The 20,373-nt window shown below is 46.6% G+C and overlaps 1 protein-coding gene across 2 annotated transcripts in view; it reads left to right on the forward strand.

Annotated features, from left to right (window-relative positions):
* The window catches only part of AATF (apoptosis antagonizing transcription factor), a 99,426-nt gene extending 79,555 nt beyond the window's left edge, over positions 1 to 19,871 (forward strand). For both annotated transcript variants that reach the window (XR_003004880.1, XM_024757633.1), the window contains one exon: positions 19,583 to 19,871. Coding sequence is in view for 1 of the 2 variants with exons in the window: in XM_024757633.1 (XP_024613401.1) it covers positions 19,583 to 19,646 (64 nt within the window). In the remaining variant the exon portion in view is untranslated. The remainder of the gene's footprint in view (positions 1 to 19,582) is intronic.
* The last annotated feature ends 502 nt before the right edge of the window (positions 19,872 to 20,373 follow it).

Here is a 20,373-nt window from a genome sequence, read left to right on the forward strand (position 1 = left end):
AGGATGCATTCATATTAAGTGTCACTAAAAAAAATAAGCTCTGAAACAGTGTACACCAAACTCTTCACATGTTTATTGCTGGGCAGGGTGGAGTAGAAGACACATTTTATTTTCTAGTCTATTATTTCTGTAGTATTTGATTTTTTTTTTACAATAAACTTGTATTGCTTTTTATCAACAGAATAGGACATGTTCATTTTGAAAATTATATCTATAACATAAAGAGGAGGTGGGAAGGTCCTGATTTTCTCTGTTGAAGTATTACATAAATGAAAGAGCGTCTTTCCCTTAAGGCTTCTGCCCTGTGAGCCATTTGGATAAAACTGGCTTTTGAATACCCAAGTAGCTTCTGTCCCAGCCCACCCCTCCCCTTATTTAATCATGGTGAAAAATTACATAACAAAATTTCCAGCCCCCCTTTTTTTTTTTTTTTTTTTTTTTTTGTGCTCAAAAATTTTTTGCAGTACGCGGGCCTCTCACTGCTGTGGCCTCTCCCGTTGCTGAGCACAGGCTCCGGACGTGCAGGCTCAGTGGCCATGGCTCACAGGCCCAGCCGCTCCGCGGCATGTGGGATCTTCCCAGACGGGGCACGAACCCATGTCCCCTGCATCAGCAGGCAGACTCTCAACCACTGCGCACCAGGGAAGCCCCTCCAGCCCTTTTGATTTCTTATTCTCAGAGGCCACTCTACCTGTGGTTCCTAACATACCCAGGTCTGGAGAGAGAAGCCCTTCTCTTTCTGTGTCTTGGGTCCAATTTGTTGTTCCACACATGTGCCTAAGTTGGATTAATACCCAGTATTAATAAAGAGAGGAGAAGGGGGGAATCCCAGTATGGTTACTCATCCTTGAATCCCCCTTGTCCATTGTCCAGTTTTAGCTCAAATTTGGACTTGGTCAAATTGAATTGAGACTAGAACATAGCTCTCATTAAGGGAGAGAGAGCAGAGGTCTTTAACACAGGGTATTAAAATACCCTTAGTGGAGGAAGAAGTACTATCTGTAAAAGGATCTTTAGAAAGGTAGTGGCATCTTCATATTTCTGCTGATACATATTCTTTTCTAATGCTAGGAAATTTTCTCTTCAAGCAATATATGTTTTAAAAAGTCTTTTTAAATGCAGAGTAGCCCAGTTTGCTCCTGTATTACCAGATTTCCCTTTGGGGCATCTCTAGGTAAGCTTTGCATATGGATTTAAATGGCTTTACAGGCCCTCAGGTTTCCTTTGCTAGTGAAAGTGTCATGTGACCCCTGACACTTCTGCTGGTCTGGCATTAGGAGGTAGGCAGGTGGTTTCTATTGTAGGCCTGATGAACACTCCCAGTACTGGGAGGAGAGGCGTTGGTGGTATGGTGGTTAGCATAGCTGCCTTTCAGTACTGGGAGGAAAGAAAAGAAATTCAACTTTGCCCTTGTATCATGTGTTGCGTGCGAGAGAGGGGTTACCACGAGTCTAAAAAGGATTGCTGGCTTTGCTGGACCCTCAGGTACTCTTGGCACGGGGCAGCACATCTCCCAGAGCAGCTCCTGTTTGCCCTTCAGAGTCATCTGTGCGAAGAGGGCAGAAGTGTCATGTGATGCTGTAGAGGCAGAGTTATCAGTGGGCTGAGGAGGACAAAGGGCTTGATGTCTCATTGGCAGAGAATCCCTCTAAGCATATTGTCACCACTGAGAACAGGTCAGTGTGTTACTTGCATGATTTACAGGATTGCTGTTTACTTCTCTGACTATTGAAGTTATTCTAAGCTTATCAAGGACATTTTAGAAGCAGAGCTCACTTTACATGGTGTGAAAGCCCTGGAGTGCTGTTAGACTAGAGGGAGGGTGAAGTGAAAATTCAGGTGATCTTTTATTATGTTTCTAACAAAATGAATTTGTCGGTTGTGGAAATAATCATCTGGGGTTTTGCCTGTGTTTTTGAAAGACCCTCTGAGGCAGACTTTTAAAGAAGTTCGTTCTTTTTCATTTGCTGGGTAGATGTACGTCAGATAATAAAATGCTAGTGTGACAAGTAGGAGAAGTAAATTCTGAGTAAGACTCTGAGACAGGTCGAGATGTGTTCCTCAAAACTGGCCACGACCCCAGATTTGGGATGGGGAATGCTTACTCTGTCAGCGTGGGTTTTGTTGTCAGCACAAAACAGGTCCAAGTGGCAGCAGTCAGCCTGGTGCCTAAGAAAATTGGTGTTTGCCTTGCATTTACTGCTGCTTCAGAGAGCATTTATTAGATAAACCCAGTTCTGGTACTGTTCATTGAAAGGGTAGATTATTGTATTTTCCTAAGAAGCTTTTTTTCTTATTACAAAAATGATAGCAATATCAACATTTTGTAGGTACTCCATTCCTTTGCAAAGAACTTAAATTCTCAGTAGGAACAGCAAGAATTTTCATTTTAACCCCCACTCTCTGCCCCCAGGTAAAAAACCACTTTCCCCTCTCCTTTTATAAAGCTACTGGCTTTAGAAAGAACAAGGAGAGAATCCTTTAATGATAACTGCTAAGCACCAAATACATTATTGTTTAACATCTGGAGTTTTAGAAATGTACAAATGTAATCCAGCCTTGTAAAGTGCTTTGTCAACATCACTGCCACGTTGTTCTTGAAGTGCCTCGGTATAATAGAATTCGTACAGGCAATTTATCATCCGCGTGCCATTTTTGTGTGTGGGTCTGCACCCTAAGTATGGGCACATTCTACCACTCTCCTGATGGTGTTCTGTTCTCCCTAATTGGTAATCCAGAGGTTACTTAGACCGTTTTTGATTCCCCGTTACCTACTTTACCCCCCCACCCACACACACCCTTTTTTATTAGCCATAATGCACTGAATCGTGGTGAAATAATCTGAGGAAGTTTGCTCAGCATTTGAGAGCACATCAGCTAATAACCCCAGAAATACCCTCCATAGAGCATTTTTCGTTGGTTAAAAACTTGAGAGCAAGAATGGTTAAGATATAGATGTTTTCTCTGGGGCTTCTTATCTCCTAAAAAGACACAGGTTGTTCTGACAGGTGAAACAAGCCCGAGCAAATATGCAACATTGATCTAATCAGCAGGAACGAGCTGGAAACTTGCACTGGTGCTGTCTTTCCCCAGCGTCATTAAAGGCTCCCATTACTCTTTTATTAGAGGTTCCCTCTCTTCCTTATCAGATTACAGAATGAACATAACTCATGGCAGTGATTTGATCTCTTGTTAAAGAGGATTACAGCTTTGCATTAACTCGGATTGACACAGTTTATAATTTGCTTGTTGATGCTCGGGAGGGCGGCATCACACGTTTGACCCCCCAGCAGTGCTGAAGGGAAAGGACCCCATATATCATCATTAAAGATGGCGTCCAGCACGGAGCGAGGGGGCCTGGGGCCTTCCTCCTCCAGAAACGTCAGAAAGGACAAAGAGAACGTTCTCAAGTTCAAACCTGACACTTGGGCCAGAGTTTTAAAATTTGATTGCAAAGAAAGCACTGCTCTCATTTCTTCCATATTTCCTGGTTCGCTGGTTTGCAGTCCTCACAGTTCTGAAGAATTTGCATTCTCAAATTCAAGCCTTGGTTCCAAGCAGGTTGTAGAGAGAGAAAAGCACATTTTCTAGAAAGAGATTGTAGATGCTGAACAGATAAATCTTTCCTCAGAATAGGGTTTCTTAACTATAGTGCTCATTTCTGCAGGCAAATTCCCATCATTTCTTCAAAAGATTGTGAATCTTATTCTTCTCCCAAAGGGATATTTCACATTCATTAAAGTGAGTGTAAATGTTTCTCTTAAGGAATTATTATTTTTAAGTTTTTGTATTCTATTATTACTGTCTTTTAAAATGTAATCTTATACTGTATTAGTCACAGTGAAGTAACTTGCAAGGAGGTAGGCAGCAGCTAATGTTTTTCACCTGAGTTTGGATTAGTTGTCCATTCATATTATGAATACATTTCCCACAGTGATCACTGAGCCACCTGAGCAGCTTGGGTTGCTAAGATGTGCAGATCATCTCAGTTTTTGTGTTCATCCTTTGCTCTGATTTATCCACCCTAAGTCTGCCACCCTATTTCTGACTGGCAGTGAAATGGCATGGAATGATAACTTCATATTCCACTTATTATTATTATTTTATTTTTTATTTATTTATTTTTGCGGTACGTGGGCCTCTCACTGTTGTGGCCTCTCCCGTTGCGGAGCACAGGCTCCGGATGCGCAGGCTCAGCGGCCATGGCTCACGGGCCCAGCCGCTCCGCAGCATGTGGGATCTTCCCGGACCGGGGCACGAACCCGCGTCCCCTGCATCGGCAGTCGGACTCCCAACCACTGCGCCACCAGGGAAGCCCTATTATTATTTTTTTGGATCTCAGTTCCTTGACCAGGGATTGAACTCGGGCCACAGCAGTGAAAGCCCGGAATCCTGACTACTAGGCCACCAGGGAACTCCCTCAGATTCCACTTACTGAACATTTACTGTACGTCAGACACTGTTCTAAACTCTTCATACGTATTTTCATTCGGTCCTTATGAGAAACCACTAAAGTGGTTGACATTATCTGTGTTCTATGATAAGAATACTGAGGCAGAGAGCAATTGAGTAATTTGCCCAAGACAAACAGCAAGTTTGTAGGGGAGCTGGTTTATGCATCTGGGAGTGTGGCTTCTGACCCCTGCCTCTGTTTTCAAGAAATCAGCAAGCTTATTTATTTTATTTATTTTTGGCTGTGTTGAGTCTTCGTCGCTGCGCGCGGGCTTTCTCTAGTTGTGCTGAGCGGGAGCTACTCTTTGTTGCGGTGCGCGGGCTTCTCATTGTGGTGGCTTCTCTTGTTGCAGAGCACGGGCTCTAGGCGTGCAGGGTTCAGTAGTTGTGGCTCGCGGGCTCAGTAGTTGTGGCTCGCGGGCTCTAGAGCGCAGACTTAGTAGTTGTGGAGCACGGGGCTAGTGTGAATCACTGAATTTCCAGGCCTGCTCTTATGGTTACACCATTCTTTGATTCCAAAGACCCTAAACCTCATAATTAGCTTTGAAATCTGGTCCAGTGTATTCAGTCCATTTGCTCTTGACAGTTCTCTTTCTTCCGGATTCAGGTGCCTGTCACCTTCTTTCCTTAGAGACTACATTTTTCCCGTATAATAAAAACAAAAGGGACTTCCCTGGCAGTCCAGGGGTTAAGACTTCACCTTCCAGTGCAGGGGATGCGAGTTCGATCCTTGGTCGGGGAACTAAGATCCCACATTACCTCAAGGCCAAAAAACCAAAGCATAAATCAGAAGCAATATTGTAACAAATTCGATAAAGACTTTAAAATGGTCCACATCAAAAAAAAGAAAAAAAAAAATCTTGGGCTTCCCTGGTGGTGCAGTGGTTAAGAATCCACCTGCCAATGCAGGAGACACGGGTTCGAGCCCTGGTCCGGGAAGATCCCACATGCTGCAGAGCAACTAAGCCCGTGCGCACAACTACTGAGCCTGCGCTCTAGAGCCCACAAGCCACAACTACTGAGCCCATGCTCCTAGAGCCCGTACTCAGCAACAACAGAAGCCACCGCGATGAGAACCCTACACATCACAACGAAGAGTAGCCCGTGCTCTCCGCGACTAGAGAAAGCCGGCGTGCAGCAACAAAGACCCAATGCAGCGAAAAATGAATAAATAAATAAATTTATTTTAAAAAAATCTTAAAAACATAAACAACATTCTTATGGAAGAAAATTTGGAAAATACTGAAAGCACAAAGGAAATTCATGTTATCTGCTACTGGGAATTGAATATTATTACTACTACTAATATATTTTCTTACAGAACTTTCTGTGTGTATATTTTTTAAAGATATATTCATATATGTTTGAATCCCTTTTTCTAGTTAACTTTATATTATAAGCATTTTAATACCATTAAATATTTTAAAGACATCTTAATGACTTTATAATATTCAATTATGGAATATTCTTGGACGTTTAGGTTATTTCTGATTGTTTTTATTTCTCTTTAAGGAATACTGCAGTGAACATATTTGTATAGAAATCCATGTTTTAGGTTTTGCTTGTATCTTTAGAATAGATTCTAAGGAGTAGAAGGGTAATCCTGGGTCAAAGGCAAAAACTTAAAAATTTTTTTTTATTGCAGTATAGTTGTTTTACAATGTCGTGTTAGTTTCTGGTGTATAGCAAAGTGATTCAGTTATATATGTGTATTCAGTGGTTCGTGATAGGTTGTACTGATTTACGTCCCCGCTCCCCCCACCTGAGGCTCATGTCATTTACCTTTGCTGATATGGAGAGTTCAATAACAGTGACACTTTACTGAGGCCCTACAGTGTGCTAGGCACTGGGCTAAGTATCTAATGTTTATTTTCGCATTTAATCATAGCCTTGAAGAGTCTGTATATTTATTAATCATTTGTATTGCTGTTTTTATCCTTTGTCCCATTTTTTCTTTGAGTTTAATTTTTCTTTGCAGTTTGTGTGAATTCTACATATTATGATTATATACCATATTTCCTATTTTTTGTAGCTCTCCCCGTTTGCTCACCTGTTGGTATTAATGATCTTTAGTGGTCATATGTAAGTTTTACTTTTTATGTGATCTAATATATAACACCTGTTTCTTAGGAGTGTTTTTCATTGCTTTTGTGCTTAGGCACTCCCTCCTGGATCCCAGGATGAACTGTTCACTGATATTTTCTCCTGCTTTTTTCTGATTTCTTACTTTTGGTCTGCTTGGCACTTTATTTTCGTATATCATTCAGTGGTCTCTACTCTCCAGTCCTACGGCTTCTTTGTGAGCCCAGATTTTTTTTCTTCCCACATAGACTGTTAACACCAACAGCCTCTTGACCACCTCCCCCCCGTCTGATTTAATTAGTTCTGTGCATCATTGCCAGATTGCACCTTCCTAAAATACCACTTAGGAAATGCTATTCCTTGTCGCCTACAGCGTAAAAGCCATACTCGAACCTGCCACTCAAGGCCTGCAGTGATTTGTCACCCTGCTACCTTTCTCTCCTCATCACCTGGTTTGGTGTGCACTTTCTTTGTGCTGTCCTGCGGGCCCCTGAGGTCCCAGGACACACTCCCTCCTCCTCCCGCTTGTGTCTCTTAATTCTGCTCATGGGAACTGGAGCATCTCCTCACCCCTGCCCTGTCTGCATCCTTTCCTGTTGCAGGGTTTGTAGTCCTTGGTACACATCAGCCTTTTCAGAGAGCCTTTAATGGTTCCCTACCCGCGACTGAGGTGTGGTTCTTTTGTCCTTGAACCCCCCCCTTTTTTTTTTTGCGGTACACGGGCCTCTCACTGTTGTGGCCTCTCCCGTTGCGGAGCACAGGCTCTGGACGCGCAGGCTCAGCGGCCATGGCTCACGGGCCCAGCCGCTCCCCGGCATGTGGGATCTTCCCGGACCGGAGCACGAACCCGTGTCCCCTGCATCGGCAGGCGGACTCTCAACCACTGCTCCACCAGGGAACCCCTGTTTTATTTGTTACTCTCTAACAGTACTTATTACGGTTCACAAAAACACTTATTCGGGTTTTTTACTTGCTAAGAATGCTTCATTTATAAGTCAAAGTACAATAGTATGCGTATGTTTACTATAATCCTGTGTTTGGTATTATCGAGTTAGATGACTTAGAGAGATTTTAGTAAAAATGTATGGTATTATACTCATACATTTGCAATAATATATTTTGATTCCAATTGAATCCTGCCTTACTTACTGTATAGCATTTTTGTAGCAGAAGTTTTATTTTCAGAACAATTTAAGTCTTTTCCCAGTTGATGTGAGCCTTCTCTGGGCTAGAGAACTGACTTGGGATCCTTGAGCATCTGTTCTGCCCCAGCTCACAGACAATGTGACCTTGAAGAAATCTTGTCTCTGGGCCTTAGTTTCCTTCTTTATAAAGTGGAAATAGTCCTTTTTGCTCATTAGATTCTTGAGAATGAAATGTTCTTTGTAATTTTTTTGTTTCTGAGAAGGACTGTTTTAATGATATCTGTACAGATAGGTAAATAAACAAAATTTACATTTTCCCATGTGTACATATTATGTCATTGTCCCTTTGCCTGCAACGCAGACATACCCATTTCTGTGCAAACCTGAGAAGAGTTGGCTGTGGGTCTCCTGTCTGAAGTGCCTTTAAAGGCCTTCAGCTTATGAGTCTGTTGCTTGTAAGCAATTTGCTGGTAAGATTATTTTTGCAAACAATCCCTATAAGATGAATGAACAAAGGCTTCTTGCCTCTTTTACTAAAATCTCTCCAAGTCATCTAACTCTAATATACAGATCTTCATCGATTTACAGTGGGGTTACATCTCGATAAACCCCTTGCAGGTTGAAAATAACGTAAGTCGAAAATGCATTAAATACACCTAAGCTACTGACATCACGCCTGACCCTCGCCCACCGTAACCGTGCTCAGAACACTCACATTAGCCTACAGTTGGGCAGAATCATCCAACACAAAGCCTATTTCATAACAAAGTGTTGAGTGTCTCATGTCATTGATCGAATACTCAGAGTGAACAACGGGAGGGCTGTCTGGGCACAGAGTGGTTGTCAGTGTGTCGGTTGTCCACCCCTGTGATCGTGGGGCTGACCGGGGGCTGCCCTGCCCAGCATCACAAGAGGGGATCTGCCGCACATCCCCGGCCTGGGAAGAGAAGAGGTCACAGTTCAAAACTGGAAGTACAGTTTCTAATAAGTGCACATTGCTTTTGCACCATCGTAAAGTGGAAACATCTTGAGTCGAGCCGTTTTAAGTCGGGGACTGTCCGCACTTTGCTCTGTTCCCACGGCACTCTGTACACGGCAGTTCACCGGCAGTGCAGACCCTAATCAATTACTCTGCGGGCTCTGTCTCCACGCGAGGATGTCGCACCGCCTGAGAGCCGGCGCCATAGTTTGTTCTTCACTCCTGGCCACATTGGAAAAGCCCTAGAAATAAGGAGAGTCCAGCTCCGGGACTTGTCATGCTCAATCCTTTACTTAGAGAGTTTTGGAGGTCTTTTAATTTAGGATGAACCCTGGGAAAAGTCTTTCAAGAACACTCTTGTATTGCAGTTGCTCCCAAGAGTGTACACCACAAACTTGTATCATACTGTCGGTTTTCTCCTGCCCATCTTGGCTGTGATAACCATACCAGGTTTGGTTTCTGGTGGCCCTTCTACAGATTTCTAGTTACTGTGGAAACATGGAGTGTTCAGACAGGGCTCTGTGATGACCAGTTCTCATTGTAGGACAGCATTTTTGGAATGCTCTCAGGATTTGTTTGGTTTAAGAAGACGACATTTCTGGAATGGCTCCTGTATGTGCATTAACAAGGCATAATAGTCCTTGGTTTCCTTTTGTAATTTTTAGTGTTGGTATTAAGTGTCACAGCAAAAAAGCATATTTAGATAAAAGGCATTGCCTGAGTGTACTTTGAGTTCCAGGTGCTAGGAAGCGGGGCTTTTGTAATGGGGAGCTGTTACTAACTACCCTGGAAAGGAGGTCTTGAATGAGCCAACCACACCTTGTGTTTTATCCATTGTCTTCCTCTGGGGAGCAGAACACTTTGTAAACATTAACTCTTTTACCCTCTGGGCACCTCCACTTAAAAGGTAAATAAGACTGAAGGCTCTTTCTTCTCCAATATAGATGAGGAAACGTCAGCCCAGAGAGGGAAATTACTGGATCCGAGGAAGGGGAGGCGTTCTGGCCTGGGGTGTTGGGAGTCCGCACTGTGGACCAGGCAGCCTAGTGGCCGCTGGCACCCAGGAGCCACCCCTTTCTGCTTCCCGGAGGTGGGTGGGGGTTGGGCCTTCTGTGGCGCGTGTAATGTGAAAGGCTGCAGAGAGGAGCAGCTGTTCTTCAACGCTCCGTGCTCCTCTAAAAGGAGGGACAAATCAATACACATTTTCTCCTGCCGGCGCTGGCGGAGCTCAGCCTCCTCGTCCTCGCCCAGCTCTCCATCCTGCAGGGGAGGCACAGCAGGGCAGCAAAACAGAGTCACCAGCTTCCAGGGGCAGAAACGCAAACCACTCGTTTTGCACAGAGCAGCCAGGCTTTTAAAAACCAGTCCCATAACTGGCCGAGGTCATCAGATTGCTGACTTAAGCGACTCTGGTGAACCGAGGTGCGTGGGTGGGGGGTGGCCCTGTTGCAGACACCCGGAAGCTGAGGGCTCCTGGGCACTCCTCCTGGGGACAGGTGCCCTGGCAGGTGTCTGGGAGAAACCTTTTTTCCAAATTTCTCTCCTCTGATTTACGGTGGAGAGGAGGAAGTTCTTTGAAGGAAACCATTAAAAACCAAGAAAGAGTGACAGATGGAGGGCATCAGTTTGCATTCTATCCATTAATGTAAGTGAACTGTCCAAACAAGATCCCTATCTCAGGGAGGATTTTATTTTTTAATCAGAAAATGTGATGTTGGTACCTATAACTTTGTAGCTTCCTGCCATTAAACAGTTAAGTGTTGGACATGAAAAACAGAGAATCTGCTGCCATGATTAACAAAGGTAGTTTAGGTGGCAGAATCGCCCTGCAGGGCCTGGTGCTGTCAGTGGCCAGTTTATTGGAGTCGGACGCAGTGCCAAGGTGGGGACGTGGACACTCCGGCTGTAGGCGGCTTTTGCACCCAGGAGACGGGCAGGGCTGAGAGCCTTGGATGAATTGGCCAGGGGAGGGGTCGAGAGAGAAGGGAGGAGGGCCTAGAACAGAACCCAGGACAAGGGCTGTGGGAGGAAGATAAAAAAGACCAAGAGGGCAGAACAGAAACAGAACGGGGGTGGTCGCACCCTGGGGGGAGCGTGTGGATGGTGGCCTTTGTTTCCGGCAGGCTGAGCCCAGCCCGGGGCTCGGCCGCCCAGAGGTACTGCCGGTGTTGTGTGCTCGGTAGTTGCTGCTTTTATGTTCGGATTCGGACTGGGTATTTTTGGTAAAGTTAGTCCTCCAATATATCACCAGAAGTAATGGAATGCCTTGCTTAAACTCTGTGGGTTGAGGACAGATATCCTTGTTGATTTCTGTGTGTTTTGACCCCCTCGGAGTAGCCTTAAACTGGAGCTGAGAGAAGCGTCATACGCCCGCTCCCGCCCGGCCCTGGGTCGTTGGGCAGAGGTCCTGATAGGGATACAAATGTAACTCAGTGTCAGCCTTCCTTTCCCTGGGGTTGAAGGAAGTGATTCACGTCTAAGCAGCGAAGCATCCCCTGGCTTTTAACAGGAGCTGTTAGAGGGGCTGCTGTTTAGACAAGGAGCTTCATCTTCCTGAAGCCAGCAGTCACAAAGTCACAAACACAACACCGGCCAACTCTATTGCCAGCATCGCGGGGGCTTGGCGTTAATATTAAACATCGCCAGCAAGGCAGAGAGCTCCACAGCCCAGCCACAGAATAAAAATAAATAAAAGTAAAGAGAAGACCCCGCTAAAAGCGGTGAGATGATTTGTCGTCTTTCCTTTGTGAGGCCATTTGTCTTCTCTCGCGTCAAATCTGTTATAAAACAGTCAAACTGTGAAAGTGGAAATCATCCCAGGAATATGGAATATTAATGCACAGGAGAGGAGGCGACATCCCTTTTGTCAGCAGTCCCTCCCACCCCCCTCCACTTTTTTGCAAGTCCCACCAAGGTAAATTATTTTTCTTTAAAAGAATTTGAAAGACTTGAAACTAGTGGTAGGGATGATGGAAGTTTCAAGTGTTTTTCTTCCTTGTGTAAGTGGAGTGAATTTGTTAACTGGCTTGGGAGCAAGGAGGGAGCGCAAGTGGGGAGCAAACCTTTACAGATTCACCCCTCGCTCCCTCTCACCTCTCCTTCCTCCTCCCAGCCATTCAGTTCCTTTGTTTGGGGCCTGAACCTGCATCTTTGAACATTTATAAATCTTGAGTCAGTCTGATCTTTAGGAGACGGGCCAGAGGCCGTGTCATCATCTGTAATTTAAAGCTGTAGGGCTAAAAGCATTTGCAGAGGTTTGAAGGACCTGGTTCTGACCTGACCAAAGGAGCGAAATGGAACAGACCTTCCCGAGTCTCCTTCAAGCACTGGGGAGGATAGCGAGGAGAGCAGACACTCTAGGTAATTTATGGCCACAGTTTTCTGGGAGCCTTGCTAGTTGCCTGGTCCACTGAGAAAGGCATCGTGTGCTGCCACCTTGTGGCAGATTTGGGCAACTGCGGTGGGCTGCCTTGGAGCTTGTGAAGAGTTGAGCCTGGTTCTGATGGGAGATTTGCCTTGCGTCCAGATTTAGGTAATTAGTGATAGGTGAGGGCATTCTCTGAGTCACTATTACTTTGCTAACTTGATCCAGTTAAGAAATAAGACCTCAGTAAGAGAAGGTCGCTTTCTTCTCTTTTCACGTTTCTTGGTTGTGTATGTGTGTGATTTTTTGGTATGCAGTTGTGCCGACGTTTCGGGAGAGAAGCCCGAGACCCACTTATTGTTAAGTGCTGGCCTTTCGGCTGCATTCAAGAATTCAGTCTTCTACTCATAGTTTTTTTTTTTACGTCATCCTATGTGATGCTCCCTCCTTACAGGACATACTTCTGTCCCTTCGCCTGCATTGTCTTCCTCACAACGCAGGCTTCCTGAGAGATGAAGGCCCGGAGTGGGGGCCCTGCCTCTGATCCCGCTGCTGTGACGTACATGCGGCCGCCAGGACCAATGTAGTTCCCCTCTTAGGTCATAGAAACAGTTCTCAGGCATCTTTCTCTCGCCTGTAAAGTCTCTGATACAGAGTAGAATGGATTAGGGTCAGAGGAAGCAGAAGGAATGAAAGGTTAAGGGAGGTGCGGTCTTATCTCTAGTATTTGGGGAGCAGACCTCAAAGCAGCCAGAAGGTTAGGTTGGGAGGACCCCTTGGTTTGGTGCCAAGTGATGACTGGCAAGATATCTTTTTCAGTTGGCACTTGGGATGCCCTGGGCACGTTGGCAGGCAGAACAGAGAGACTGGAAGCTCTGTGAGGGCAGGAAAGGACGAGCTGAGAACAGAGGAGGTGGTAGAGCTCGCCCCGCGCACCTGGGCCGCCTGGACTGTCCAGACACGTGGGTGTGGGCTTGGAGAGCGAGGGCCTCCCCGTCAGCTCTTCGGCAACCTGGAGGACTCCGAGGGGTTCCGCCAGGCCAGCAGGAGAACTCCAGCTCTGTCATAGCAGGAATGGAGTGAACTGTTTCTTTTCACCCAGAAGAGACCAGATTTAGTCAGGGGAAGGCAGCAGTGCTTGAAATGCTGCCACGGGGAGGATCAAGGAGCTGTCCGTCCTGACTCTGGAGGACTGGGCTGTGGGAGGGGTCCCAGAGCAGCGGAGGGGTGCCCGGCGAGAGGGAGGACACTGCCACCTCTCCGAGCGGAGGGGGCTGTCCAGACAGAGTTAACTGATACATTCACCTTCCCCACGCAGGTTCTGCTGCGTCATTCTTGTCTCTGTAATACTACGAAAACCTAGCACAGCAAAATAGGCATTCCTGTGTATTTTATGAATTTATTATACCTTTGTGTTATACTTTGAGGCTAGGGACCATCCTCACCTAATACACATGTATAAGCTTCTACAGCACTAATAAGTAAAATGTTTTCCGAACACAAACGTGAAAAAAAGCATGCGTCAGTAACATTGCCAATGATTTTTAAAAGTACATCTGCAGGGCTTCCCTGGTGGCGCAGTGGTTGAGAGTCCGCCTGCCGATGCAGGGGACACGGGTTCGTGCCCCGGTCCAGGAAGATCCTACATGCTGCGGAGCGGCTGGGCCCGTGAGCCATGGCCACTGAGCCTGCGCGTCCAGAGCCTGTGCTCCACAATGGGAGAGGCCACAACAGTGAGAGGCCTGCGTACCGCAAAAAAAACAAAAGTACATCTGCAGTCAGCAACCACAGTGGTCAGTGTGAGTTTCTGTTCTTGCTGTGTCTGTACTGACTCCCAGGTATTCGGGTTTCGTCAAGGTTCTGCTGGACACGAGTGCTGCTGGAATTGGAGCCCTTAGTCTCACTTTCCCTTTGTGTGTTTCGTCACCCTTGGATTCTCAAATGTATGTCTAAGACATCAAGTTCCGCAGAAGCACGCAGCACAGGCCCCTCGGGTGTGCAGGGAAAGGGAGGGGATTATGGGGGAGGGAGGCCCCCTTCCCCCGCACACTCTGGGATGTGTCTTGTATATTTAGGAAGGACAACTCCCCCCCAGTGAAGCAACTAATGAACAATCTCAAATTAATCAAGGACAAATTCTGTGTATAGTTTTAATCAGGAAAGCAGCGATATTGTTTCTACGGGCACACGCTGAAATCCCTGCATATCTTACTTGCTTGAAGAATGGGATGTATGTACTTTTGGAGGCTGTGCAGGTTTCTTTAGGGAGCGGTGGCCTGGCTGCTTTCTCCCTGCTGTCTGCTCGCCTTTGGCCACAGGGCCAGGTGGGTGCAGTGTGGGGGTGTCCGGGCCAGAGGAGGGGGAGGAGGAGTGGGGTGTCTGGGGCGAGGCCTGCGTGGCTCCTTCAGTCCCACGCCCCCCGCACAGGTCCTCTGCAGGGTTCAGGTGCTGCTTTATAGTGTCTGCCCCGATGATGGCGTGAAAGCCCCTGGTCTGTGTCACGGTCAGTGAGGAGTGCACGTGGCTGGACGGCACCGTGACGCACGTCCACCACGTTTCGTTTAGGGCTGCTTCAAACCTCACCCACCACTCAAGTGATGGCATCTCACAGCCAGCTCTACTGGGCGCGCTTAAGTCTCTTCACAAGAGTCACATAATAAATAAGCTGAATCCCAGTACACACATACACACACACACACACACACACACACACACACACACACACACACACACACACACACACTCTGTCTTTATGGAAGATGGCTGCTAATCCATGATCATTTTTTTCCAGAAACAGGTTTTATGATAATATAGTAAAAATATTAAATTAGAAAATGCCTCACTAAGGGTTATAAAACCTTACTACATTAGAGATAGGTAATTATCCCCTCTATAGCCTAAATGACAGTTTAAAAGAAATAAAAATGTTAGTGCTCATTACTTGCTTTTGTAGGTTGCAATAAAGGGTAAGTTAAATTTTAATTCAAGGAAGAGCCCCTGCTATCGACCTTCTACCTTAGGTCCAAGTCCTGTTAATTACTCTGTAGGTTATTCTCCCGCATGATACCCCCATTAATACATTTTCTATATTGAGGCCAGGAGTGTGGGGGGAGGGTGACGGGTGGGGGGGAAGGCCTTTCAGTTCAGTGATTCAAGTCTTGATTCTTAATGTGATAGGGAGCAGGAATTATATATTTAGAAAACCAGCTTCATTATGCACAGCCTTAAGGGCACTTCAGGTATTAAACTGTGCGCTTACCCTGGAGAGTCGGATGGGGATGAGGTTAGCCTAAGGACCGAGAGCTCAGCTTCTCTGGGTGGCTCAGTCCCGGTTAGGAAGGGTGCTGCAGGGGAGCATGCTTTGTGCAGCAGAAGGCAGTCCGACCCTCTGTCCCATGGTGGCTTTTCATTACCTAGTTCCGCTTTTAGTTTTGTGTTCCTGCCTTGGGATGGGATAGGGATAGGGATATGGACGCATCCTGTTTCTTTCCAGGTGCCTCCCTCTCCCCTGAGTACTGACCCCAGGTCTAGCGTCTGTCTGGGTTTGGGGCAACGCTCAGGACGACCTCCGCCTCAGTCTTCCTCCTGGGCCGTGCAGAGATCTTCCTACCGGAAAGGAGACACAGAGAGACGGCAGGAATCAAATTTCCAGCTCTTTGCTGAGAGGCTCTCAGTAGCCCTGCCTGAGAGCCTGCCCGAGCTGGAGCTGCCAGCTCTCCTTCTCCCTCGCCTTTCACAGTTGTCCTCTCCAGACACGAAGCCCCTCCTTACCCTGACATGGGACGTTACTCTGGAGTGGGGAACCTCACAGAAGGACCGGTCAAAATACGGTGTAGGGATTGCGACCGGCTGTGACCCAGGACTGGGTAACAGAGCCCTGCCGGTCAGGTGGCTTCCAGGTCTTTATTCTCAGCAAAATTGCAGGAGAACCCAATTGAGTTGTCAGCTGGTAGATCATTAAAACTAAGTTTTGGTGGTAGATCACTCTGTGATTGGGGGGGGGGTGGTTAATTCAGAAGGAATTAAAAGAATTGAGTATCATTGCTATAACAAAACTCTCCCATTCCCACGTCTGCTTGTTTGTGTGGCAAGGTTTCTCATCACTTCTGTCTACAAAAACTAAAAAATAGGAATAGAATTGGTGCTGAACCCTCTTTCATTCTAGCAATAAATTATATTCATCCATGGAATGGGAATGGAGGGGAAAGCCTCACCCATATCATTGAGGGATAATTTCCAGTAACATTTTACATATTTATGTATATTAAAATTTTACCAAAATTATACTACATTTTATTATATTGTTATTGTATATATCAGTTGTATCCTAATAATAATTGTAATGATAGCACAGTCCAGAAGTAATTTTTAAAAATTACTTAGAGCCTTATGGTCCCAAGAAATTAAAATATTTCAACTTTTCAAATTTCAAAAAGTGTTTCAATTTGCATACTTATTTTTGTGGCCAAGAAGTATGATAGTGTGATCAATAAAAGACTTTCAAGCATAAAACAATTATATTAGGGGAAAAATCAGATGGAAATATAAGTTTAAAAAGAGAAAGATGCTATACATTTTCCAAATTAAAGAGTTTGTTTATGTGTTGTTTAAGTGAGTGATGATGGGTATCAGATCAGTATGGCATATAGATTCCATTGGGTGTATTACAAAAGGGATGTAAGAGCTATTTTAAAAGTTGGTATTCACAGATTTGTGGTAATTATATCCTTTGTGACTATTAACTTCGTCAAGAAAAATTCTACATGTCAACTTAAAAATGTGTGCAGGGGCTGCGGGATTTTGTAGAGTTCTGTTAGGGGGTACGCAGAGAGGCTCGAGGACCAGACCCTGGACCCCACCCTTCGTGGCCGTGGTTTTCCCAGCTCTGTCCCCGGCGGGTCCTCCGCAGGGTGAAAGAGGGGCTGGGGCCTAGCTGAGCAGCCGGAGTCTGGGGGTCTTCATCCTGGTGGTGCTCCTGGACCCCAGGAGGGTCTGCTTTGTTCATCTCTAGAGTTCTTAGAGTTGGGGCTGAGGGGGATGGAGGCGGGGGAAGAGGGGACGGGAACAGAAAAGTTGCTTAGGAGGCTGGCACCGCATTCTGGGTGAGAGATGGTAAGAACTGAAATAATGGAGCCTGGAGGAGCAGGCAAGTTTGAGATACTTTGAAGGTAAAAATGGTCACTGATTGGTGGTCATGGGTGAGGAAGACTTCAAGTTGAAATTGCTTGGGGACTCTTAGATTGGAATAATCCCTTGCTCATATTCTCTCTCTTCTGTAAAGCTACTTTAAGAACGCAGACCACTCGGCTTTCCAGGTTGCTTTGCCATGAACAGCTGCATCTTTGTCAGCTTTGTCCACCTGAGTGTGAAATGATGTTCTATCAAAACATGGGTTTCAGCATTTCCCTCTCAGCTCCTGACACGTGAACCCTGCTGCGGGCAGTAACTGCCGCCTTAGCCCAGGCGGTTTGCTGATGTCACCGCGTGGAGAGGAAGCATTTGCTCAGTGGTAATGATGGGCTCTGGTGCAGGCGAGCACGGCGAGGCTGGGAAGGGATGATTGTGAAGGGCTAAATGGCATGGTGCCTCTGCAGCTCCCTCTCATCAGATGTCGCAGCCGTAAAGCCACACTGTCCTCTTTGTCATGGCGGCTCTCCCCTTAACACCATTTAATTTCTTTGTGGAAATGGCTAGAGAGACTTGTACTTTTTGGCAAGTAGGCAGGCCATCGCATGATAAAGTGACACCCGGACAGGGCATCGCTGTCCTTTATGTGATGGAGCTGGTGATTTGGCAGCCACTGCCTCTGGAAGGGAGGCTGCCTGCCTCTCATTTGCATGTGGTCTGAAGCTGCCTTCCGCCTTAGTACGCGTGTGTCCGGGGCCTGGCCAAGGCCGAGCCAGGCAGATGTGTACAGCTCAGGAACAAAAGAGACCCTGGAGCTCCGGGTGAACCTGCATCCTTTGTTTATAGGTCCAGGGGCACGATGGTCGGCTGAGGGCACCAGCAAATTCTTGCAATAAAATTCCTGTAATAATACAGGAGACCCACTGTCTTCTGGCTGCACGTTCCCTGCCTGCCACGTGGTCCCCAGCATGATAAGGTTTGTTTATATCCATGGCTTCTGTGGTTCCTTCTTTAAGACTTTTCCCTTTCAAAAAGTTTTAATATGCTATTCCTATTGCTGGGTTTTCTAATTATAATGTCTCTTTTGGTACACACCACTATAGTAAGGTGACTTCAAAAACAGACTTGTAAGTTTTTGTGTTGGAGTCTGGCTGGACCAAAAATAGCTGTTTGAAGGGTGGGGTTTTTTTTGTCTTCTGTTTTGTTTTGAAAATCAGATTTGCTGATGATGACTCTCAGATGATGAGAGCGGTTCTGTTAGGAAAAGCCTGTTTTCCTAACAAGGAGGGCAGGCTGTAGATCTTGAAAACATAAGCAGAGCAGGCACAGCTTTCTCCGAGGAGGTCGTTTACTCGCTGGTCCATGGCCTTCGCCCAGGTGCCTGCCCTCCTTCCCCGAGGGCACGGGCGTGGTCCCCGCCTCCCTGTGGGTTTGACCTGCTTGGACCCTCCTGGCTCCTGGCATCTCCGCAGGGAGACTGCCCTCTATCCAGAGAAGTGCTCTGGAGCTGCGGGATCGGTGCTGGTGCCGGGAGGGCCTCGCCCGCCCCGACAGGTGCCTTTGGCCAGGTGGTGGTGGAAACAGAGGTGGCAAGTGGTCACTTACTTCGTTTTCAGGGACGCAAGACCCTGGCATGTTAGGGTTTTTTTTTTTAATGTCAGACCCAGCTTTAGAAATAAATTAGCCAATCGAATTATTTATTAGATGGAGAACAGCGGAAGGGCCAGGGCGTGGGGAAGACCCTTGGCGCCCGAGCAGCTGCGCGTGTGCTGGTAATTGGAATCTTGTTGCTGGGTCATTTTCATTGTTTTTCAAGTACTGCCAAGTGCAAGAAAATGTATGAAAACTGAATTATATCCCCTACATCCCATGTCTGATTGAATCCTCCTCATGTGGCAGTCTCATACATCCTATTAAAATATTCAATCTTGTTTTCTTACTTGAAGAGCCTGTGTGTAAAGGGCAAACTTATAGAAAACTCGTTCCCTGGAGACAGGTATCCAGCCACTCTGGACTATTTACATATTCTGCTGTTTGGCCGCTTCTAGGTTCCTGCCCTCCTTCGTATTTGCGAATAAGAGCTGCGGGATGCATTTTTAATTATGTGGCTGTGTTTCCAATTGAAGAATTAGACTGGGGTATTTCCCAGCTTCTTGGTTCTTTTGTTTGTTTGTTTGTTTGCGGTACGCAGGCCTCTCACTGTTGTGGCCTCTCCTGTTGTGGAGCAACAGGCTCTGGACGTGCAGGCTCAGCGGCCATGGCTCACGGGCCCAGCCGCTCCGCGGCATGTGGGATCTTCCTGGACCGGGGCACGGACCCGTGTCCCCTGCATCGGCAGGCAGACTCTCAACCACTGCGCCACCAGGGAAGCCCCTTTTTTAACCTTGAAAAGTTAACCAACGTGTTAACCAGTTTGTTTTGTTTGTCTTCCAGGACAGAGCTGTATCGATCTCTTTTTGGCCAACTCAACCCCCCTGACGAAGGCCACGGGGACTGACGGCGCCCATCTCCCTGTGGCCTGGGGCCTGAGGCGGGACCTCTGCACACCCAGCCCCACATAGAGGAACTCGGGAAATCCCGGGAACGTGTGCTGTTCAGAACACGGGCCTGACGAGTGCCCGGAAACCTGGAATCCAGCATCTGTGTCACCGGTGCGTCCGTGTGCAAAGGGCTCGCCCCCCACGGCCTTGAACCACCACAAATAAAGAGTGTTTTTCCTGTCGCCGCCGCTGCCGCGCTCGGTTCCTTAAGCAGCACAGAGTGAGTGACATGGCGTTCCCTCAGGCTGACAGGTTCTTTGGGAAGGTTTTCATTGTTTTCCCAGCCAAATGGCCTTCTTTCACAATATAAAATACTTCACGGAAGGAATAATCCTAGGGTAGATGTGGCTTTTGGGGTGAGTCGCGTTTAGCGACTGATTGCAGCTGTGAGGAGCAGGGAGCCCCCCAAAACCTGTCAGCTCCGCCCCAGAGGCGTTGGAGCTTGGAGGCATCTGCCTATTCGTTGCTAAATACAGATCTCTGACTTCTTGTTTCCTCTTTTCACCCATAAAGATTCTTCCAGAGTCCTTTTCCATTCTCACCATTCCTAAATCACTTTATTGAGATTAGCTGTGGTGTAAATCTAGCAAGGGGAAATGATTCACTTGTTTTTCATCCGAAAGGTCAAAAGCTGGAAATTAAATCCCCATAAGGGGGATTTATTGGCCTGCTGTGGTCAGTATG

This window comes from Neophocaena asiaeorientalis, unplaced genomic scaffold, assembly GCF_003031525.2.
Source record: "Neophocaena asiaeorientalis asiaeorientalis breed wild unplaced genomic scaffold, Neophocaena_asiaeorientalis_V1.1 scaffold327, whole genome shotgun sequence".
NCBI lineage: Eukaryota > Metazoa > Chordata > Mammalia > Artiodactyla > Phocoenidae > Neophocaena > Neophocaena asiaeorientalis.